Raw genomic sequence first — 25168 nt, forward strand, 5'->3', positions numbered from 1 at the left:
TTCTTGTGCACATCGCACTTTCTCACTGGTGGAATTTTGTGGTTATCCTGTCTGTCTTTCGTGTATTTCCTCCCAGCTAGCACAAAAATCGTCTAGAGTTGGTCCATTACTGACTGCTCTTGTCATTTTGAAGGGCAACCACCACCTGCTCGCAGGTCAGTGAAGGAGAGCTTCCTCATTGAGGCGATCGGTTCAGTGTTTCAACATTACATTTTCTGGTGAGAAAATAAATCCACTTGTCATGAGTGAGGTAGATGACAGTGTCATATAAACTTCTACAGAAGTCCTTGTTGCTGCTTGGACCCTTTGCGATGACAAATTGTTTGTCCACAGCTGCTTGGTCGTGGTATCAAAAAAGGCTGTCCGTGTTTCCGCTGATAGCATCTTTCATTAGATATTTTTGGAAATTTCCTCTGTAAAACATCTGTGATGCAGAGTGTTTTCCCTCAGCTTTGTTATGAGTTGTGTCAAAAAAAAGCACAGTTGGAAAAAGCACAGATATAATCTCAAGGCAGCTTCGGTATATTCGTTCAAACTCTCAAAATACTTTCAGTGCCACAGGACAGGTCCCCAAGGGACCTAGAAGTAGATAAGTAATGAGCTGCCAGCTTTGCAGGAGACGACGAAGCGGGATGAAGAGAGGGCCATCTAGCGCATAAAATGTCGCAGAATTGTCACCGCCGATCTCAATTGTAAAAGCAGACAAAAATGTCATCGCAGTTTCTCTCTTCGGGAAGCAGATACTGGAGAAATGGCTGTAGGATTTAAAATCATTTGTCTCAAATATCCACTGACAGCGATCGCAGGCGTCCTTGGCAGGGCATTATGAGCTTGTGAGCTGGGCAATTGAGCTTCAGAGAATCGTGATTGTTGGCACTGCTTCAATAAACATATTTAAACGCAAAGTGTGTTTTCCAAAGTTGACTATGCCTGTATCTCTGCATAGGGCTGTGATGTGTCTAATATCCAGTTCATGCTTTTCCAGACCCAGGTTTTCATCAGAGCTTGATGTATGTTTGTAACCGATGTGGAGAAAATGCTACGTGTTTAGCGGTGTGTGCGCTCGTAATAGCATGTAATCGTTGACCGTTCACTCGCTCTGATCCTTGAAGTACTGTTCCCCCTTTGCTCTGCAAGGGCCGCGGCTTTTGTGGAGCGAGTGGGTAACGATGCTTCGAGGGTGGCTGTTGTCGATGTGTGAGCAGAGGGTCCTGCTCGAGCCGAAGTAGGGCGAGAGGAGAGGGACGGAAGCTATACTGTTACATATGCCATTTTCAGTTTAATCACTGTCTTCATAAACCGTCAAGTAACTTGCACTGCAGTCCAATCAAGACGCAGAGAAATATCTTCATGCAGCACTGGAAACATTTTTCTGTTTCTCTGTGTTTGAGGCATCATCTGGCAACTGAGAAGATCACAGCCTCACCTTCGGTCGCGGGACAGATATCCAAAATATCCCGCACAGTCTGCTCCTAAGACATGAATTGTAATCATCTCAGCTTTCGTTCTTCCAAGTGCATCTTCTTCACACATTATGAGTCATGAAACAAAGCATTTTCCGCAGTAGACGTCACGAAGAATGGACCGATATTCTAGCACTTTAGCCAGCGTGGGCCTTCTGTATTTCTGTGGATGCATGCTGAGTTAGGTCATTCTCCCCTCCATGGCCAATTGAGAATTCCCGACGGCATAAAAGTACAGAAAGCTTTAGTGAGTCACCACTGACAGGCTTAGACACACGTCTTATTTGCTTCCCATTGTTTGTTGTAGCTGCACTGTCTTTTATTTTTTTGCAGGTTTATCCATATCCTTGATAATGCCAAACTTGACGAACAACAACAGAAATCACTTTGCAGGAATTGACGCGTTTATGCTATACTGTGATTGGATGAATATACGGGACAGGGAGATCCCGTTTTGGGACAAATCCAATTTAGCCCAATATAAAGGGACATCCGGCCCAGTTGGCCAAAAACTCCATCCTACAAAAACAAGCCTTCTTTTCAAACAGCTCTTACACTAAAAGGGCATTATCATAATTTTTCACAATTTCACAGTATTATTTCAACCTCATAGTGTGGAAATTGTATATAAAACACACGAGACCCCACATTTTGACAGCACTGGTCTATCAATTTTTAAACTAAAACTGTAAATAATAAGTGAATGTGTATATTTAATTGAACAAAATTCCGTTAAAAAAAAATATATCACAGTAATGTCAATTGCAGTTTGGTAGACTGTATTTTTCCATGTTCAAGATCACCAAGGGAAATAGAATTCAAGACATGACAAGATCGTATAAATGACGCTCAATAACCTTATAGTCTATTATTCTAATTGAGATTTGCCACTGACAGACAGAACATTTGCCACTGACAGACAGGTGGCCCTACCATGCATTCATCCAGATGCAGAGTTAACACCGGCATATCACAGTTGTTCTCTTATGATGTGCTTGTTGGCCCGCACATAAAAAACACACATTTCGTCATGTCATGTAAATTAGTTCCAGAACATTCTAATCAATATCACTTCAAGCCCCCTGTTGAGGTTTGGGGCAAGGTGTTGGAATCTGTATCAGAGGCCCCTTTTATTACAGTTCAGAGATTATGAAGCGCTGTGCATATTTCCGGTATAAAAAGTGCAGTTTGCAAGGACTACAGACAGTAAGTGTGGTAGTAGCCTACCAGTGTCAAGCAGTGCCACTAGAGATTTCTGGGTTTGAGTCCAGGCTCTGTCGCAGTCGGCTGCGACAGGGAGACCATGGGGTGGCGCACAATTGGCCAGCGTCGTCCCGGGTTAGGGAGGGTTTTGGCCGCAGGGATGTCCTTGTCTCATTGCGTACTAGCGACTCTGTGGCGGGCCGGGCGGCAGTGCATGCTGACATGGTCGCCGGTGCATGTGTTTCTCCGACACATTGGTGCGGCTGGCTTCTGGTTAGTAGGCAATGTGTCAAGAAGCACTGCCGCTTGGTTGGGTTGTGTTTCGGAGGACGCACGGCTCTCAACTTCGCCTTCCTGAGTCGCGTACGGGAGTTGCAGCAATGAGACAAGACTAACTACCAATTGGATACCATGAAATTGGGGATAAAAAGGGGTTAACAATAAAAAATAAATATGTATTGATTGATCAGAAGCACATACCTGTAAATACTAAAATAAGATAACGTATTTTCTGACTGTAAGAAAATAGTTGCCCGCCCAGCTGGACACCAAAACTACATTAAACGATATTGAAACTATTCCACACATATATAATATAATAATAGATTAGCCTAAAGACACGATTAATTGACAATATTCTGAATGGTTGACAATGTTATACATGATCGGCCTGACTGTAAAGTTTGGTGAGGAAGGAATAATGGTCTGGGGTTTTTCAAGGGTTCAGGCTAGCCCCATATTTCCAGTGAAGGGAAGGGAAAACTTAACGCTACAGGACATGTCTCGACAATTCTGTGCTTCCACTTTGTGGCAGCATGACAATGCCAAGTGCACAAAGTGAGTCTATACAGAAATGGTTTGTCAAGAACTGTGTAGAAGAACTTGACTGGCCTGCACAGAGCCCTGACCTCAACCCCATCGCCTTTGGTATGAATTGGAATGCCGACTCACCAAATCAGTGCCCAACCTAATTAATTGCTTTTGTGCTGAATGGAAGCAAGTCCCCACAGCAATATTCCAACATATAGTGGAAAGCCTTTCAGAAGAGTGAGGTGCTGTTTATAGCAGCAAAGGGGGGACCAACTCATATTAATGCCCATGATTTTTTGAATGAGATGTTCAACGAGCAGATTCCACATACTTTTGTAATGTAGTGTATGTGTCGTCAAAAAGAAAGGAGGACCAGGCCACCTATAATATATATATTATAATTTTAAATGTCTTTATTTGTATGGCATGTTAATGGAACAAAGATTAAAACAATATGTGTGTTGACTGTGGTAGGGGCAGGGCCTGTGATGTCTGCTAAATGAACAACTTAGGTGTATTTCTTTTGAAATAAATTGCCTTGTATCATGTTTTTTTTATGACTTCCTAAACCAAATATTAATGGATTTATTTGTGATTGTGTATATTAACACGAGAAAATCAGAGCACTCATAATATCTCAAACAGCATTGTAAATGTTTAATTACTGCCATTTTTAAAGTCATGTCCCCTTGTCCTTGACTTTCCCTAAATAAATCTATATAAACACACTGTCATTGTTAGACTCTTAATTTCCGCTCCTTCTCCAATAGTTGAAAGTGGACATGTCAGTTGATAATCAACCCGAATAATTGCCTAAAAACTGAACCTAAATACACCGAAACTAATTTCACGGATGTAACAAAAGACAAAAAATAAATTAAAGTAATAGTATGATGGGGGAGAAAAGGGGAGAATTGGTGATTCGATGAGTGAGGGGAAGCGACGACGCATAATTATGTATTTCACCAATTGTAAAATTAAGAACAGGGCGGGCCATTCTATTGTATTTGATCTTTTCGAAATTATAATCTCAATGGTGTACAGTCACCAAATCCAATCAGTTGTGTTAGTCTACTCTAGGCCTACTTGGAGTAGGCTACACAGTGAGAGTGCGCCATCATTTACAATGGCAAGACCAGATGAATGGCATCACATGCGCGTTGTGTTGCTCTAAAGCTCTGAATGAACATTTTTATCATGATCGTTGACCATGAATTGTTGCTAGTAGACTCAGTAACGTTGGTCTCGAGTGAAGGGGCCAGTAAATTGGTTTAGTAACTATCTTTCTGACGAACGCAATGGTTATATGCTGACAATCACAAGTTAGCTTTCTTGAGATTAATAGAGGTGTGCCCAGGGTTCCATTGTAGCTTCCTGTGTTGTTCTCAATGTGTATTAATGATTTGGGAAATGGGTGCAACCAGCAAAGTTGCATCTATATGCAGATGATAACAGTCATATATTCATGTGCTTCTCTGGTTCAGGCTGTTGAAGAGCTCCAGACTGCTTTTCAGTCACTGCAGGCTCCTTTATGGTTCAAATCTGGTCTTGAATGTACAAAAAACTAAATTCAAATGACCTTTACCAGAGTTACACTCAGCCAGAGAAGGTTGAGCATCTCACATCTGGTGGTTATCCATATGAAATAGTGTCATCCTACAAAATACTAGGTATATGGGTTGGGATGAAAGTTGTCTTTAAAGTTTCATATGTAAGCTTGTGACAAAGCTAAACTTTAATTGGGTTTTTATTTTCGTAATAAGGCTTGCTTCCCGCTTATGGCTAGAAAGAAGCTTGTTCAGGCCACCTTTTTTCTCTGTAATTGATTATGGGACTTTGTTCTCACTGTGACTGGACCTCTGTTTATCATGCATCCTTAGCTTTATACAAATTGCCAAGTCACTCACCCACCATTGCACCTTGTACAAATGAGTGGGTTGGACCTCACTTTAGATGTGCAGAAGCTACATTTGTATGTGTTCATCTACAAACCCTTTTGGGTAAACTCCCTTTACTCTGTAGTCAGGTTCTCCTTCACACCAGCAGTTACCTATCCCGGTCTGCTAGGTGGTTGCTACTTAAAGTCCCAGGACATTTACAGTATTAGGCAAGACTGCCTTCTGTCTTGTGTACCAGAGGCATGGAATAGTCTACAATCCATGCTTCATCTAGATAAGTTAGTGCCATGAATGAATATACAATTTTGATGGAGACTCGGTTACAGAGGAGTGTAAATGCTATGTTTAGCCTGGATCATGTTGTTGTATTGTAATTACTGTATGTTTTTAATTCTGTAATGTATTAATTGTTGCTGCCTTCTTGGCCAGGTCTCCTTGAAAAAGAGACTCTGGGTCTCAATGGACTTTTCCTGGTTAAATAAAGGTTCAATAACAATAAATGATTCTGATTCATGCTGAACGGATTTCCATATCTGGGAAAGGATCCATATCGGGCAGCAGCTGAGCGAGTGTCGGATAATGTTTTAGTCAGATGGCATGCTTGTACTAGGTGTAAGGAGGAACTCGCCGCTGGCCTGTTCTGTGTTCTTCAAATGCTTGACTTGGCTGCTATCAACGTACACGTGTTGTTCAAGCAGTGCATGAAGAAATGTCATCATGAGTCTGGCACACGGGCTACGTGAAGAGACATATTAGGGCCAAGAGAGCAGCAAAGATTGAAGCGAAGCCATTGTCGAGCCAAAATTGAGCACAGCTCCCGGGGAGGAGAAGCTGCAAGTGGGCAGATGCACTCGGGAACAGAACCCACGCACCTGTTTCCGCTCCAAGCGACTTGTTTGTGGAAGTGTTGCAATCAAGTGGAAGTGTCGAAGATTTGTGGTGACTGTTAGGACAAGGGATAACAGCTAAATGAGATCCAACTGTTGCGTGAAGATGCACACCATACTGTAAGCACGAGCGAGGCCACAAATAATGTGTCCAAAAACTGTCAATAATATACTATTTTTGACCGCTGTCATATCGACACTTATATTCATTAGAATGCCATTATTGCTTTTGTGCTGATTTTTACTGTTCACAAGAGGTTTCAAAGCAGGCTTGGCGCCTATACTGATATTTAGGCCGCAACAGATCCACAGACGACACAATTTCAATTGCACTCAACACTGCCCTTTCCACCTGGATGAAAGGAACACTACGTGAATAATGCTGTTGTTAATTACAGCTCAGCATTCAACACCATAGTGCCTCAAAGGACCCTGGGACTAAAACCCTCCTCTGCAACTGGATCTTGGACTTCCTGACGAGCCACCCCAGGTGGTAAGGGTAGGTAACAACCCATCTGCCACGTGACCCTCAACACAGGTCCCATCGCTGTTTATTATCTATGCATAGTCACTTTACCTACCTACATGTACATATTACCTCAATTCCTCGACTAACCTGTGCCCCGCACATTGACTCGGTACCGGTACCCCTGTGTATAGCCTCGTTATTTTTCTTTTATGTTGCTCTTTTATTTTTTTACTTATTTTTCTTAACTCTTATTTTTCTTAAAACTGCATTGTTGGTTTAAGGGCTTGTAAGTAAGCATTTCACGACAAGGTCTACACCTGTTGTATACGGCGCAAGTGCAAATAACATTTGATTTGATAAACAAGGAGTACCGGTACTGAGTCAATGTGCAGGGTACGAGGTAGTTGAGGTAAGTGAGGTAATATGTACATGTAGGTAGGGGTAAAAGTGACTAGGCAATCAGGATGATAATAAAGAGAGTACAGCAGCGCATGTGAAGAGTGCCTATTTGTGTGTGTGTGTGGTGTGTGTGTGTGTGTGGTGTGTGTGTGTGTGGTGTGTGTTGTGTGTGTGTGTGTGTGTGTGTGTGTGTGTGTGGTGTGTGTGTGGTGTGTGTGTGTGTGTGTGTGTGTGTGTGTGTGTGTGTGTGTGTGGTGTGTGATCAATATGCATGTGTGTGTGTTTTTGTGTGTGTGAGCGTATGTAGTTGTGTGTGTGTTGGATCGTCAGTGTAGTATGTGTGAGTAGTCTACAGACTGGCTCATACACAGTTCAACACATAGGGACTGGTTTAGTTAGTTAATCTAATGCTACACATACTGACAGAATTGTATAAATTGCCAATACACTGTATGCTATGATCAGATTCAACCACTTTGCTGTACAGTGTCAGCAGCACAGGGCTGAAGCACCAGGAGGCCCCACCTGGTAACCTGTGATGGCGATCTGATGCATGGAGTCATTGACTGACTTGAGGAGGTCCAGCATGGCTGCTAGAGCCCCCTGTAGCTCCGAGGTCCCCTCACAGCCTCCTGGACTGTACTTCAGTAGCTCCTAGCGCGCGCGCACACACACACACACACACACACACACACACACACACACACACACACACACACACACAAATAGGCACTCTTCACATGCGCTGCTGCTACTCTCTTTATTATCTATCCTGATTGCCTAGTCACTTTTACCCCTACCTACATGTACATATTACCTCACTTACCTCAACTACCTCGTACCCCTGCACATTGACTCAGTACCGGTACTCCTTGTTTATCAAATCAAATGTTATTTGTCACTAGCGCCGTATACAACAGGTGTAGACCTTGTCGTGAAATGCTTACTTACAAGCCCTTAACCAACAATGCCGTTTTAAGAAAAATAAGAGTTAAGAAAAATATTTACTAAATAAACTGAAGTAAAAAAATAAAAGAGCAACAATAAAAGAAAAATAACGAGGCTATACACAGGGGGTACCGGTACCGAGTCAATGTGCGGGGGCACAGGTTAGTCGAGGTAATTGAGGTAATATGTACATTTAGGTAGGGGTAAAGTGACTATGCATAGATAATAAACAGTGAGTGGGACCCCTGTGTTGAGGGTCAGCGTGGCAGATGGGTTGTTACCTACCCTTACCACCTGGGGGTGGCTCGTCAGGAAGTCCAAGATCCAGTTGCAGAGGGAGGTGTTTAGTCCCAGGGTCCTTTGAGGGCACTATGGTGTTGAATGCTGAGCTGTAATTAACGAACAGCATTATCACGTAGGTGTTCCTTTCATCCAGGTGGGAAAGGGCAGTGTTGAGTGCAATWGAAATTGTGTCGTCTGTGGATCTGTTGCGGCCTAAATATCAGTATAGGCGCCAAGCCTACTTGTGAACAGTAAAAATCAGCACAAAAGCAATAATGGCATTCTAATGAATATAAGTGTCGATATGACAGCGGTCAAAAATAGTATATTATTGACAGTTWTTGGACACATTATTTGTGGCCTCGCTCGTGCTTACAGTATGGTGTGCATCTTCACGCAACAGTTGGATCTCATTTAGCTGTTATCCCTTGTCCYAACAGTCACCACAAATCTTCGACACTTCCACTTGATTGCAACACTTCCCACAAACAAGTCGCTTGGAGCGGAAACAGGTGTCGTGGGTTCTGTTCCCGAGTGCATCTGCCCACCTTGCAGCTTCTCCTCCCCGGGAGCTGTGCTCAATTTTGGCTCGAGCAATGGCTCGCGTTCAATCTTTGCTGCTCTCTTGGCCCTAATATGTCTCTCACGTAGCCCGTGTGCCAGACTCATGATGACATTTCTTCATGCACTGCTTGAACAACACGTGTACGTTGATAGCAGCCAAGTCAAGCATGTTGAAGAACACAGTAACAGGCCAGCGGCGAGTTCCTCCTTACACCTAGTACAGCAGTGCCATCTGATCTAAAACATTATCCGACACTCGCTCASCTGCTGCCCGATATGGATCYTTTCCCAGATATGGAAAKCCGTTCAGCATGAATCAGAATCATTTATTGTTATTGAACCTTTATTTAACCAGGAAAAGTCCATTGAGACCCAGAGTCTCTTTTTCAAAGGAGACYTGGCCAAGAAGGCAGCARCAATTAATACATTACAGAATTAAAAACATACAGYAATACAATACAACAACATGATCCAGGCTAAACATAGCATTTACACTCCTCTGTAACMGAGTCTCCCATCAAAATTGTATATTCATTCAGTGGCACTAACTTATCTAGATGAAGCATGGATTGTAGACTATTCCATGCCTCTGGTACACAAGACGAGAAGGCAGTCTTGCCTAATACTGTAAATGTCCTGGGGACTTTAAGTAGCAACCACCTAGCAGACCGGGTAGGGTAACTGCTGGTTGTGAAGGAGACCTGACTACAGAGGTAAAGGGAGTTTACCCAAAAGGGTTTTGTAGATGAACACATACAAATGTAGCTTTCTGCACATCTAAAGTGAGGTCCAACCCACCATTTTGTACAAGGTGCAATGGTGGGTGAGTGACTTGGCATTTGTAATAAAGCGTAAGGATGCATGATAAACAGAGTCCAGTCACTGTGAGACAGAAGTCCCCATAATCAATTACAGAGAAAAAGGTGGCCTGAACAAGCTTCTTTCTAGCCATAAGCGGGAAGCAAGCCTTATTACGAAAATAAAAACCCAATTTAAATTTAAGCTTTGTCACAAGCTTATCCATATGAACTTTAAAGGACAACTTGTCATCCAACCATATACCTAGGTATTTGTAGGATGACACTATTTCAATGGATAAGCCACCARATGTGASAATGCTAACCTTCTCTGGCTGAGTGTGAACTCTGGTAAAGGTCATGAATTTAGTTTTTTGTACATTCAAGACCAGATTGAGACCATAAAGGGAGRCCTRCAGTGACTGAAAAGCAGTCTGGAGCTCTTCAACAGCCTGAACCAGAGAAGCACATGAATATATGACTGTATCATCTGCAAATAGATGTAACTTTGCTGGTTGCATCCCATTTCCCAAATCATTAATACAMATTGAGAACAACACAGGAGCTACAATGGAACCCTGGGGCACACCTCTATTAATCTCAAGAAAGCTAGACTTGTGATTGTCAGCATATACACATTGCGTTCTGTCAGAAAGATAGTTACTAAACCAATTTACTGCCCCTTCACTGAGACCAATGTTACTGAGTCTAGCTAGCAACAATTCATGGTCAACTGAGTCATGATAAAAAATGTTCATTCAGATCTTAGAGCAACACTAACGCAGCATGTGCATCCATTCATCTTGGTCTTGCCATTGTAAATGATGCGCACTCTCACTGTGTAGCCTACTCCAAGTAGGCCTAGAGTAGACTAACACAACTGATTGGATTTGGTGGACTGTACACCATTTTGAGATTATAATTCGAAAAGATCAATACAATAGAATGGCCCGCCCTGTTCTTAATTTACAATTGGTGAAATACATAATTATGCGTCGTTCGCTTCCCCTCACTCATCGAATCACCMATTCTCCCCTTTTCTCCCCCATCATACTATACTTAATTTATTTTGTCTTTTGTTACATCCGTGAAATTAGTTTCGGTGTAGTTTAGGTTCAGTTTTKAGGCAATTATTCGGGTGATTATCAACTGGACATGTCAACTTTCAACTATTGGAGAAGGAGCGGAGCAGGCCAGGGAAAACCATTCCAAATATTACATGCCCCCAAAAACTGGTTATAACTCCTGTTCTGTTTGTGAAATTAAGAGTCTAACAATGACAGTGTGTTATATAGATTTATTTAGGGAAAGTCAAGAACAAGGGGGACATGACTTTAAAAATGGCAGTAATTAAACATTACAATCTGTTTTGAGATATTATGATGCTCTGATTTTCTGGTGTTAATATACACAATCACAAATAATTCCATTCATATTTTTTTTAGGAAGGTCATAAAAAAACATGATACAAGGCAATTTATTTCAAAAGAAATACACCTAAGTTGTTCATTTAGCAGACATCACAGGCCCTGCCCTACCACAGTCAACACACATATTGTTTTTAATCTTTGTTTCCATTGAACATGCCATACAAATAAAGACATTTAAATTATATATATATATATATATATATATATATATAGGGTGCCTTGGTCCTCCTTTCTTTTTGACGACACATACACTACATTACCAAAAGTATGTGGACATCTGCTCGTTGAACATCTCATTCAAAAATCATGGGCATTAATATGGAGTTGGTCCCCCCTTTGCTGCTATAACAGCCTCCACTCTTCTGGAAAGGCTTTCCACTATATGTTGGAATATTGCTGTGGGGACTTGCTTCCATTCAGCTACAAAAGCATTAGTTAGGTTGGGCACTGATTTTGGGTGAGTCGGCATTCCAATTCATACCAAAGGCGATGGGGTTGAGGTCAGGGCTCTGTGCAGGCCAGTCAAGTTCTTCTACACAGATCTTGACAAACCATTTCTGTATAGACCTCACTTTGTGCACTTGGGCATTGTCATGCTGCCACAAAGGTGGAAGCACAGAATTGTCGAGAATGTCCTGTAGCGTTAAGTTTTCCCTTCCCTTCACTGGAACTATGGGGCCTAGCCTGAACCCTGAAAAACCCCAGACCATTATTCCTCCTCCACCAAACTTTACAGTCAGGCCGATCATGTATAACATTGTCAACCATCAGAATATTGTCAATTTAATCGTGTCTTTAGGCTACATCTATTATTATTATTATTATTATATGTGTGGAATTAGTTTCAATATAGTTTAGATGTAGTTTGGTTGGTCCAGCTGGGCGGGCAACTATTTTCTTACAGTCAGAAAATACGTTATCTTATTTTAGTATTTACAGTGTATGTGCTTCTGGATCAATCAATACATATTTATTTTTTATTGTTAACCCCTTTTTATCCCCAATTTCATGGTATCCAATTGGTAGTTAGTCTTGTCTCATTGCTGCAACTCCCGTACGGACTCAGGAGAGGCGAAGGTTGAGAGCCGTGCGTCCTCCGAAACACAACCCAACCAAGCGGCAGTGCTTCTTGACACATTGCCTACTTAACCCAGAAGCCAGCCGCACCAATGTGTCGGAGGAAACACCATGCACCTGGCGACCATGTCAGCATGCACTGCGCCCGGCCCGCCACAGGAGTCGCTAGTACGCAATGAGACAAGGACATCCCTGCCGGCCAAACCCTCCCCTAACCCGGACGACGCTGGGCCAATTGTGCGCCACCCCATGGGTCTCCCTGTCGCAGCCGACTGCGACAGAGCCTGGACTCAAACCCAGAATCTCTAGTGGCACTGCTTGACACTGGTAGGCCTACTACCACACTTACTGTCTGTAGTCCTTGCAAACTGCACTTTATACCGGAAATATGCACAGCGCTTCATAATTCTCTGAACTGTAATAAAAGGGGCCTCTGATACAGATTCCAACACCTTGCCCCAAACCTCAACAGGGGGCTTGAAGTGATATTGATTAGAATGTTTCTGGAACTAATTTACATGACATGAGAAATGTGTGTTTTTATGTGCTGGGCCAACAAGCACATCATAAGAGAACAACTGTGTATGCCTGGTGTTAACTCTGCATCTGGATGAATGCATGGTAGGCCCACCTGTCTGTCAGTGGCAAATGTTCTGTCTGTCAGTGGCAAATCTCAATTAGAATAATAGACTATAAGGTTATTGAGGTCTATTTATACGATCTTGTCATGTCTTGAATTCTATTTCCCTTTGGTGATCTTGAACATGGAAAAATACAGTCTACCAACTGCAATTGACATTACTGTGATATATTTTTTTTTAACGGATTTTGTTCAATTAAATAGTACACATTTCACTTATTATTTACAGTTTTAGTTAAAAATTGATAGGACCAGTGCTGTCAAAAATGTGGGTCTCGTGTGTTTTATATACATTTCCACACTATGAGGTTGAAATAATACTGTGAAATTGTGAAAATTATGATAATGCCCTTTTAGTGTAAGAGCTGTTTGAAAAGAAGGCTTGTTTTGGTAGGATGGAGTTTTGGCCAACTGGGCCGGGATGTCCCTTATATTGGGCTAAATTGATTTGTCCCAAACGGGATCTCCCTTGTCCCGTATATTCATCCAATCACAGTATAGCATAAACGCGTCAATTCCTGCAAAGTGATTTCTGTTGTTGTTCGGTCAGTTTGGCATATCAAGGAATATGGATAAACCTGCAAAAAAKAAAAGACAGTGCAGCTACAACAAACAATGGGAAGCAAATAAGACGTGTGTTAAGCCYGTCAGTGGTGACTCGACTAAAGCTTTCTGTACTTTATGCCGTCGGGAATTCTCAATTGGCCATGGAGGGGAGAATGACCTAACTCAGCATGCATCCACAGAAATACAGAAGGCCACGCTGGCWAAAGGTGCTAGCAATATCKGTSCATTCTTCGTGACGTCTACTGCGGAAAATGCTTTGTTTCATGACTCAAATGTTGTGAAGAAGATGCACTTGGGAAGAACGAAAGCTGAGATGATTACAATTCATGTTTTAGGAGCAGACTGTGCGGGATATTTTGGATGATCTGTCCCCGACCGAAGGTGAGGCKGTGTATTTCTCAGTTGCCAGTGATGCCTCAAACAAGAGAAACAGAAAAATGTTTCCAGTCTGCATGAGATATTTCTCTGCGTCTGATGGACTGCAGTGCAAGTTACTTGACGTTTATGAAGACAGTGATTAAACTGAAAATGGCATATGTAACAGTATAGCTTCCGTCCCTCTCCTCGCCCCTACTTGGGCTCGAAGCAGGGACCCTCTGCACACATCGACAACAGCCACCCTCGAAGCATCGTTACCCATCGCTCCACAAAAGCCGCGGCCCTTGCAGAGCAAGGGGAACAAGTACTTCAAGGGGTCAGAGCGAGTGACGTCACCGATTTAAATGCTATTAGAGCGCACCACCGCTAACTAGCTAGCCATTTCACATCGGTTACACATACATCAAGCTCTGATGAACTGTCTGGAAAAGCATGAACTGGATATTAGACACATCACAGCCTATGCAGCAGATAATGGCAATGTCAACTTTGGAAAACACCACTCCGTTTATCAGTTATTGAGCAGTGCCAACAATCACATTCTGAAAGCTAATTGCCCAGCTCACATAGCTCATAATGCCTGCAAGGACGCCTGCGATCAGCTGTCAGTGGATATTGAGACAATTGTTTTAAAGATCTACAGCCATTTCTCAGTATCTGCTTCCCGAAGAGAGGAACTGCGTGCATTTTTTGCCTTTTTTGACATTGAGTGGCGTGAAATTCTGCGACATGTTTGCGCTAGATGGCCCTCTCTTCATCCAGCTGTCGATCGTCTCCTGCAAAGCTGGCCAGCTCTTACTTCATACTTCAGGTCCCTTGGGGAGACCTGTCCTGTGGCACTGAAGAGTATTTTTGAGTTTGAAGAATTAACGGAAGCTGCTGAGATTTATCTGTGCTTTTTCCACTGTGCTTTTTTTTGACCAACTCATAAAAAGCTGGAGGAAACAACACTCTGCATCACAGATGTTTACGAGGAAKTCCAAAAATTCTAAATGAAGATGCTTCAGCGGAAACAGGACAGCTTTTTTGGATACCAGACCAAGCAGCTGATGGACAAACAATTGTCAGCGCAAAGGTCCAAGCAGCAACAGGACTTTGTGAAGTTCTATGACACTGTCATTACCTACATTGACAAGTGGTTTGATTTCTCACCAGAAAATGTAATGTTGAAACTGAAACCGATCGGCCTCAATGAGGAGCTCTCCTTCACTGACCTGGAGCAGGTGGTGGTTGCCCTCAAAATGACAGAGACAGTCAGTATGGACCAACTCTATGACGAGTTTTGTGCTAGCTGGGAGGAAATACAGAAAGACAGACAGGATACCACAAAATCCACCAGTGAGAAGTGGTGTCACAAGAATTATGTTCTCGATGTTCATAAACCAATTCAATTAAACTACTCAGTCTGCTAATTAGGATTTGTAAGATACTGATTGAAATGAAACAGACGGAGGCCCAGCTAAAATAGTCAATAAGGTTTATTCACGAGAGCGCTGGTTAGTTGTACAAAACCATTCATTTTATACTGGCTTCTTACGCACATACTTCCACACAAACAGTATTCATCATACGCACATACTTTCGCACACAAACATTAGGTATCCTACGCACACACTGTCCTGCTACCCAGCCGATAAAGATTAGGGGACGTGAGAATCACTCCCCGTCCTCCCTCAAGATAGGGAGACCCTGGGAAGTACTCTCAGTGGCCCCCAGCCAAGGTCGGCACCGAATCTTGCTCAGACAGTCTGTTTTTAAGATACTATAATACAGATATATTGTTATACTCTAATTCTGACTAAAAACTACACTCACGGATATATAATTCTACTGACTAAAACCACACACATCATTAGAATAATCACATGATTCTAATCAATTTCATACAATCATATGGTTTCAGGGTGGAATATTCCAGTCATTCATTTAAACATATAAATCCCATTGACAATCCAGCGTTAATACTATCTGGAAACTGTCACGGTCGTCATAAACAGGAGACCAAGGCGCAGCGTGGTAAGCGTACATATTTAATCAAAGAAAGAATACTGAGCAAACTATACAAAACAACAAAACGAACCGTGAAGCAAATATGAGTAGTGCAGACTGGCAAMTAAACATAGAATAAGAACCCACAAACTACCCAAGGAATATGTCTACCTAAATATGATTCCCAATCAGAGACAACGATAAACAGCTGCCTCTGATTGAGAACCAATCTAGGCAACCATAGACATATAAACACCTAGACTTACAAAAACCCCTAGACATACAAAAACCTCTAGACATACAAAAACCCCTAGACAATACAAAAACTAAACAAACCACCCTCGTCACACTCTGACCTAACCAAAATAATAAAGAAAACAAAGATAACTAAGGTCAGGGCGTGACAGAAACTTAAACGGTATCCAAGATTAATTCAAACCAATACATGTATGTACATTCGATATTCATCAATGACTGTTATAGGCCTATATCCAATCATAACGCTTCCTGTTAGGATTTTTTATTACAATCTTCATAAAAAAAACAGTCTTAACCCTCAAAAACAGTCTCATCCAACATGGGCTCCTTGTAATTAAAATAAATGGAGCCATCTCCTTGGCCTGGAGGCCTGTAATCGTCAGCCCACTGGCCGGAGCTCGGAATCGGTCCGTACCTCACCATCTATTGCGTTATTGACCTCTCCAGAGTCCTGGTAATCAGACCTCTCATACACGGAATCAAACAACATCCACACAGAACAAAAACACTCATACAGGTGAAAGTTGCCCACAACACCGTGATTATAACATTTTTCCATTTCCCAAACACACTATCAAACCAATTTGTTAGAGCATTATCCACCCTAGAGTTCTCTGCTAATTCGTGAGCTAATGTGGTTAAACCAGCCAGGGCCTTGGTCACCGATCCGTCTGGAGCTGTGTTATCGGGGATGAAAGTACAACATTCTGATCCGAATATCACACCCCCCCCCCACCCTTTTCAGCCAGTAACATATCCAATGCTATTCTATTCTGCCACACCATCAAACTAGTTGCAGCTGTTTGTTCTTCTAAACCTTTTATCACATCTCTAGTATAGTTGATGAAACGCTGTTGGTTATAGTAGATATAATTAATCCAATCTACATTTTTATTGAGAGTTGACCACCAGAAGATGCTTGATTCCAATCCAGCCCATGTCTGATTCCTAGCTTTGAACTCATCAGGCACCCCCCTTGCTTCCCCTACGTCCCATCCGTGTGTGATGTATCGAGCCAYACAATAATAATTTCCTCCWRTAACTGTGAAAGGGGAAGTCTGGATGTAATGGGCACATGGGGATACAGATAATGCAGATCAACGCAACTGYCATTGTCTGGCTTCCCTGCCTTCATGAACAGCTTTACCATACAGGCCATTCCCCTGGGTGAATCAATTCCATCAAGTGKAAAGGGGATGGTGGTCAACTGAGGTTTGGCTGTGGCGCAGGCATAACATTCTTCTTTAGCTACTGATCTGGCTGTATACTGAATCCATTCCAACCACAGGTTGAAATCCCCATAACCAGTTTCCACCTCAATCACTTCCTTCAGATCTTTCGTCTGAACTATCCGCACCGGTCCYTGGCTCTGGACGACTCCAYGGTCAGTATCTGTTTCATCAGGGGCTCTGCTTGTATTCTGGCTGGCTGTAGAACTATCACCGGCCCTAACCTCTTCTACCCGGAATGGTACTATGGTGTCAACCRAAACCTGATCAAACCCCCTCTTTCTTTACGTCTTTGATGGTAATTCGTACCTTTATGCAATACTTATCTCGCTCCGGATTACAGTCAAAAACCCTCACCTTCACTATACTCCATCTTCTTCCATACTGGGTATGTGGATTTATATAGCCCTCTCTCTCGGTGTGTGAGCTATAACCTGTTTCCATGAACTATACGGGGACCTGCACAGATATCTTCCATAATGGCTCATAGTTCTAGACTGCCAAGGGGTCAGAGACCCCATTTGGTCTACAGAGAACTCAACTGAGACATCCTTCCCGATCTCCACTCTCATTTCCTGTTTACCCAGATCAAGTGATCTCGTATGCTTGGTTAATACAACATTGTCTACACTATGGGTCAAGATACCACCTTCTGCATTCTCGGATGGGTCATGGTGTATTAGGAATATGGCTCCCACGATAAGACAGCTCAGACCAATCAGCACTCCTGTAAAGCCCCACCCTTTCCCGGAGAACATATCATCAGCTAGAGGCCAGCCCATACTTTCACTTCTATGAACGCACACAGGGAGGATAGGGCGGGGTTAGGGAATCTTCATTAGAGAGGTGACCCCCGCACCTTATTGGTATTCGGTTCTTCTCCTAACTCTGTGATTGTTCGCCAGTGTCAGTGTGTCTTACCCTCTTGCAATGTGTGACATGAACCCAGGTAGCTCTTTCAGCTATTGTCACCGCGAAGGCTGTCACCAGGAGTACTTGGTATGGCCCCTCCCAACGTGGCTGCTTCCCGTCTATTCTCCTCAGCGACTGGATTGAGTGAATCACCTTCTYCTGTAATTCACCTGTAGAGCATAAAATCTTGGACATACGGGTTTGGTTAGCAAACAGTCTTCTCATGTGTTCTGCTAGTATATCTTCAACTTCTATGCCTACTTGTTCTGGTCCCTAACTCTGTCATTCTATTTGTTCTATCTGATTAGCTAGAATTTCATCCATTATTCAAAGAAATAGATCCTAGTAAACCAACTCTAGGGATAATATCTTTACCTAATATTTTAGTTACCATAATCGTGTCCACCAAGTAAGTTGGGAACGCTTCTACCCATTTGCTATATTTATCTATTACAATTTTTATTTTATTTTTTATTAGTAGTTCATTATCACATAGGCCACTAGGCCACGACGTCTTTCCTAACCTGCTCTACCATCCTTATGCTACAAAGTTTTCTCTAATTACCTGTACCATCACCTAGGCCACTAGGCCATCATCCYTCCGGTTGATACCTGTCTCTGCCCATGTATCAATATTGCTACATATCTAAACAATGACAGGTAAGATTAGTAAATTATCCTTATGTCGGACCTTATCTTGTAGGATCGCCCCTTTCATTTTTCACATGTCCAATTCTCCCTGGGGCGTTCGTTCATGGCTATCCTGTAACAATTATCTGTCAAGTGTCTTATCTACTTTAAGATTTATCTGTGCTGCTTTGTATGGTTTTAAATGCCTATGTGCTTGTCTATGTAAAYAGTAACCTTTCTCTCCTTTCTTATTTCACAGGCACTAGTCAATGCTACTATTTCGGCCTGTTGTGCCGAATAATTTCTAGGCAATKGTTCYGTGTTTAACACCTTAGTTCCTGAAACCAACTAAGCTTTCATTCCCCTTTTGTCTCCACTCAGTAACTGTTATCTACCCATTCTGTGTCCCTCCTATCTTCTCTCCTCATTCTCCTCAAATTTCTTCTGCTCTCTCTCTATCTTGGTCATTTCCTGCCCCCCCCCCTCCTTCTCCTCTCTGCTCCCAAACCATCAAGGTCTCAGCAGTGCGGGGAGGGTTTCTCCTTCTGCCCTTCCTCCTATCTGTCTGTCGCTCTTTCTCATAACAGTCAGTATCAAATATGGGCTGTTTCCAAATATTGACTAAGTGTCTCACTGTCTGGYATTATCTGAACTCATGGATTTTAGAGAAAACATATGGTAGTAATCTGTAAGTCTGCCATTAGCCCAAGGCTATGCCATTTCTTTCTTCTCATTGGTTCAAATTACAAATATGTCAAAGAACTATAAACTCTATCATAAAAATCAATTACCTTAAAATCAGTATCACACATGACCTTAAATTCATCATTCAAATGGCCCTCCCATGAGGCTGATCAGACCACAAAGGAAAGACATGATGACAGATGTCAAAAGTCATACCACCCTTTCACCGTAGTGTTTCTCACTAGATTAGACAAATTAAAGAAAAAACATCAAACATTTTCTACATGTTGTATCCCAGGTTCCCAGAACATTCCCTTTATCTAAAGAATTCCCGTGTTTAATTAAAACTCAGAAAACAAAACTTCTAATATTCCATATGTGAGTGTACCCCTTTAAGCATTTCGTGTTTCTGGAACATGGAATCTCCTCAACCCAAAGACAACCCAGGTCTTAAACAAAAAACATTTCCGAAAGAGAGACAATGAAGCACTCCCTCTTCCCCAGAACCCCCCCCCCCCCACTTGGTCAGCATTCAGTATACTACCCCGATTCAGAAACCCAAACGTTGACTACCCAATAAAACCTAATAATTGATAATTAAATTTGTACTCCTCTAATATTAGTTTTAAATTTCCTTCAAGGGTTATATGTACTTAATCGAACATGCGCTACTTGACTACTTACTAGTTTAGCCCAAGCTTGCTTGCAACTTAAACCCTTCAGTCTGTCTGCAAACCGTCTCTCAAAGTGCTTGATATGAATACCTGCCATTAGACACCACAACTGTGATTAAGTGCACTGTCCTTTAAATAAAATTAACTCCAACTGCAATCCCCTTTACCGATACTGAATGGTTCCACGTAATGGAAACAGATTATACTGTGGAATACATTAACTTCCTGTTCCAATTCACTGGTGTTAACTAACATCAACCAGAATCAATAACCGGAAACTATCACAAAACTTTTACGATTCAACTATTCAGACCTGAAATTCTCTTACAGCAAATATAGCCCAGTGAGCGCGACTAACTGTCCCTCTTCTTACCAGTGGACAAAATATAATACTCTCTCCCACCAACGTTCTGTTACCGCTATTCGTACGTTTAAAACCAAACTTTACAACTATCCTTCTTCGGCTTCACCCTTATGAATTGTTCCAGCCTTAAAAGTAATAATGTAAATCGCCAAAATGGTATAACCTACATCAGTCAAAAATAATAAATAAACCAATCATCCATAAGTAATAAAACACAGTTCGATGGGCCACAACTCTATCGCATTATCTCTCCGTTATTATTTAAGAATTCATTAGATTTAGGTAAATGTCTCTTCCATGATTCAGATAATTTAAATACGACCTCCATTCTCAATAACTTTATTCCAGCGGACCATTACATGTGGCAAGCCAACGTATTCATCGAAATCGGCCTCGCTATTATTTAGAATGGATTAGTTTCAATTGAACCGTAAACAAGCTTCAAGTTCAATTTATTTCTTTCAATTGGAACCAAACAAGCTATTAAACCGTTCAGGTTTATATCTTATCCAAACCAAGCGACCCGTATCTTCCAGGCAAAAACATCCAATAGGGGTTGTGTCCTACTCGGTCACAATGTTTACAGCCTTACAATCCACGGTTGAAGATGTCCCTGTCTCCATCGAGCAACATGAAAAACATTTTTCTATCGTCTGATCCTGTCCATTTTTTCCCTTCTCTCTTAGGTCCCTTCCCCTTAAGGCCTCCTTTATGTTTGTCTACAATTATCTCGAGGTGATCTGCTTCTTTCTTTTCTATTCCTCCTCTGAGTCTGGCTGCAGGCGCCTGACCCTTTTCTCTCTGTTCTTGCCTTTGACCCTCTCTCCTATCCTTTCTGTCCTTTCTACAGTCTCGGTGATTGTGGCCCACCTTATCGCAGTGCATGCATGGTTCCTCACACTCCTTAGCCAAATGTCCTGGCTTGCTACAGTTGTAACATTTAGGTCCCTCTCTGTCTTTTCTCTTCAGAGGACTTTGTCTTTTCTCATATCCCGTTAATTCCGGGATTCCCTTGGAGGATTTACTACTCATGTTTATTCAATTACTATTATCCTTCCTATTTTGATAAATTCCTCCCGTTAATCTTTCCTAGAATTTTACAATAATTATTTGTATGAATCCTGATTTATTATTTAGATCTCACACTTTATACGACTATAAGTTCTACTTATTCTTAGTTGTTCCTGATGACTTTTGACTGATAAATATATCTCCTTATTCTATGTGTGTGCTTTTAAAATTCTGATTAAATTACTCCTATGTGTCTCACTATTGATGTGTATGTCACTACTCCCTATGTGTGGGCTCACACTCTATGTGTATTTTGCTATCTCTTAACCTAAGTGTGCTTTTCCTTTCTTGAAACTTTATTTATAGAGGTGTCTTTCGATCGGACATTACGTCTCACCGTTTACAACCTATAAGCTATTTTTCAGGGGTCGGAAACCCCTAGTAAGCCGCCTATTTTTCTGTTGTTCCTTGTTCTTTTGACGTTAATATCTCGTATCTCACTCAGCTATATTAGGTTTCCCTTCTTTCTCCATTTTTTTGGACTTTATTTCAGTATTGTCTTTTGAATCGGATCTATGGCTAATTCTCTTTTGTTAATTGACCATTTAAGTTATTTGCTCGCATAGGACGGTAATTCTATCTCACAAACCTTAGCAATATCCTCACACTTTAGGATTTTATTTAGGTATGTCTTTTGAATTGGATCTATGGCTAATTTACCACATGTTAATTAACCATTTAAGTTTTCCTATTTGCACAAACTCCCCGTCCTATCTCACAGCACCTATTTATATCCCTTGCTAATAACCTCTCGGCCATCCCTCAAATAACCTTTTGGCCATTCCTCACAGACCTCAATTATTAAGCTATTTTTATTTATGGTAGTGCACATGTACCTCAGGTCATTGCGGACCTGCTCCCTCAATCGATTTTTTGCTAACACACAAAGTAAAAGTCTCCTATATCTTAAATCATTNCGGACTGTCCGTCAATTTGTGGTGACGGTACATCACAGGCAAACAAACTGCATGGCGCTGACAGTCTACTGCAGCCATAGGAAGTCTCATTCTATATCGATTTAAACTTAACACAATTTGAAGATGTGATACAAAAATACCTTGTGTTCTTCACAGGGGGATAGAGACATCAATGAATAAGAGCAGTGCACCAGGAAATTTGTCAGATTTTCCAACCACTAGTTTTATACAAAATTATGAGTAATTAGGCAGCTGAAATGTCATAGCATATCAATTGTCATTTTTCATGAATTGGTTGTTCATAGCAAATGACATTTTTTCATACTATTTACTATAGCAGTGCGTGCTAGTGAAATTTTTTCATACTATAGCAGTGCGTGCTAGTGCAAAAAGTTAATACAAATAATAAATACCCCCAAAAAGCAACAAAGACGCTTTCTAACAGTATAAGGCATTACTAGGTACTGTTCATGGCCCTCTCATGAAGATATGTTTAATACAGCCATCCACTTCACATTCATCAGGTTAACTAGCATAAATTCATCATAATTTAGGATATTTAACCTGCTTATAAACTCTGCATTCTTTTCCACGTCGTGGTGGTTGTACAACATAACATACCATCGCGTGACTCCAAGTTTACTTCGATATGATGGTTATTATATCAATATTTGGGCTTAAATGCATTTCCGCCACAACTGTCGCATAATATATTTCACAGACCCACAAAATTATCCACCCTTGTGTAGTGTATTTTGTTTTGTCGGCATTGGGAAATTTTACAGCCAAATTTGCCATTTCCATCAGGCCTATCATGAGTTTCTTTATGTGTCAGGTAATTCATCCCCATGAAATGGTTGGATGGAAACCTGGTTTTAGAGAGATAGATGTGATGTTTTTGATACCCCCTGTTTTTTTAAATTTAACTTAAAATTTACCTGGAAATTAAGTCAACTTAAAAGCTACACTAAAAAGATACAATAATGTCACATTAAATTAATGTTACAGCAATATCAGTAAAACAAAGTATGGTTTAAAATCAGTTTAAGTCATCTAAAGAATTTTGTGAAGGATGCTAGTTTATCTAACACAATTGTACACCGTTGGGTGTTGATGTTAAAAAGTAGCATATATGCACAACAATGCTCAGTTTATTTGAAAGATTTTCTTGTCACACAAAATGCATACTCACTCAAAATACATTTCTCCCAGAGCCACAGATAACATATTTAGGCCTCTACATGGAAGTAAAATGATACCACCACAATGTCAAAAATGTAGAAATTAAGAACTTTATGCCAATCTTAAACTGCAGTGCTCACTAATCTCTTAACACTCATTCTATTTTTGATTTGCATGTTGTTGGAGGTTCCAGAGGTAGTCGTTGGCAAAGTTCATAATCTGAGTCATGGCGTTCAGTATCAGGATATCCATGTCGTTATCCAGCATCCCCTCCTCGTGGTAGTTCTTCACCGGCAGGATGCAGTTCATGGGAACGCCTAGCAAATTACTGCAGAGCTCCATCTGAAAAACGTAGGAGACAAAAGGTCTGGATCAGTTTTGCCTGAGTGATGGTTGCGTGCCACGTCATCAACTGTGCAGTTGGGCATCAGATTGCCTCATCATATTATACGGTTAGCTGACATGTTAAACACTTGTCCAAGCAATGTGAAATTTGATCAGGTCTGAAGTCATGTGATTTACCTTCTCTTTGATTGCCTTGCTGTAGAAGATTCTCTTCACATCCTTGTTCACCAGCTCACAAGCCTTGTCTGGCATGGTCATGACAACAACTTGAGGGATTTCTGCCGTAGAAATGAATATTTAATGAATTGAAGGACTAGCATAAGTAACACTGTATAATGTAATAGGTAAAAGTCAAGAGCTGCAGCTGAAAGGTGATCGCCAGCCATAGTTGTAGTTACCATTGAGAAACAGAGTTTAAAGAGCGTACTTACTCAGTCTGCTGGCTTCTGCCCTGATGTTCTTCATCTTGTCTATGACCAAAATTTTCTATAGGATTGAGGTCAGGGCTTTGTGATGGCCCGGAATGCTTTGCTAGCCGAAGAACACACATCCCAACCGTGAAAGCCAGGTGGCGAAGCATCCAATTGTTTGTGGGGGTGCTTGCTGAGGAGACGACTGGTGCCTTACCAAATAGATGCATTCAGGAGGGGGGGAATATGTGGACATATTGAAGCAACATCTCAGACATCAGTCAGGAAGTTAAGCGTGGTCGCAAATGGGTCTTCCAAATGGACAATGACCCCAAGCATACTTCCAAGTTGTTGGCAAAATGGGCTTAAGGACACAAGGTCAAGGTAATCGGAGTGGCCCATCACAAAGCCCTGAGCCTCACTCTATAGAAAAAATTTTGGGTAGACACTGAAAACAGCGTGTGTGAGCTAAGGAGGCCTACAAACCCGACTCAGTTCAGCCAGCTCTGTTCAGGAGGAATGCGCCAAGATTCACCCAACTTATTGTGGAAGCTGTGGAATGGCTACCGGAACATTTGACCCAAGTTAAACAATTGAAAGGCAATCGCTATCAATACTATTTGCGTGTATGTAAAAGCTTCTGGACCCACTGGGAATGTGATGAAAGAAATATAAAGCTGAAATAATAATT

At 41.6% G+C, this 25168-nt stretch overlaps 2 protein-coding genes across 2 annotated transcripts in view; one reads left to right on the plus strand and one right to left on the minus strand.

Annotated features, from left to right (window-relative positions):
• The window catches only part of cacna2d2b (calcium channel, voltage-dependent, alpha 2/delta subunit 2b), a 140412-nt gene that overhangs the window by 7728 nt on the left and 107516 nt on the right, over positions 1-25168 (plus strand). The window lies entirely within an intron of this gene.
• Positions 23702-24539, minus strand: LOC112070375 (interferon-induced protein 44-like). The gene is made up of 3 exons (XM_024137794.2): positions 24499-24539; positions 24245-24345; positions 23702-24064 (listed from the first exon to the last, which is right to left on the minus strand). Exons 1-3 carry the CDS (start codon positions 24530-24532, stop codon positions 23882-23884), a joined length of 318 nt encoding a protein of 105 aa, XP_023993562.2. The 5' UTR covers positions 24533-24539; the 3' UTR covers positions 23702-23881.

This window comes from Salvelinus sp. IW2-2015, unplaced genomic scaffold, assembly GCF_002910315.2.
Source record: "Salvelinus sp. IW2-2015 unplaced genomic scaffold, ASM291031v2 Un_scaffold1306, whole genome shotgun sequence".
In the NCBI taxonomy this organism is placed as follows: Eukaryota; Metazoa; Chordata; class Actinopteri; order Salmoniformes; family Salmonidae; genus Salvelinus; species Salvelinus sp. IW2-2015.

Excerpts from the sequence above, each read along its gene's own strand:
- LOC112070375 (XM_024137794.2), bottom strand. The coding sequence starts at position 24,532 with ATGAAGAACATCAGGGCAGAAGCCAGCAGACTGA. Across the intron at positions 24,346-24,498 it reads GGCAGAAGCCAGCAGACTGA|AAATCCCTCAAGTTGTTGTC; the intron begins GTAAGTACGCTC and ends TTTCTACGGCAG. Across the intron at positions 24,065-24,244 it reads GCAAGGCAATCAAAGAGAAG|ATGGAGCTCTGCAGTAATTT; the intron begins GTAAATCACATG and ends TACGTTTTTCAG.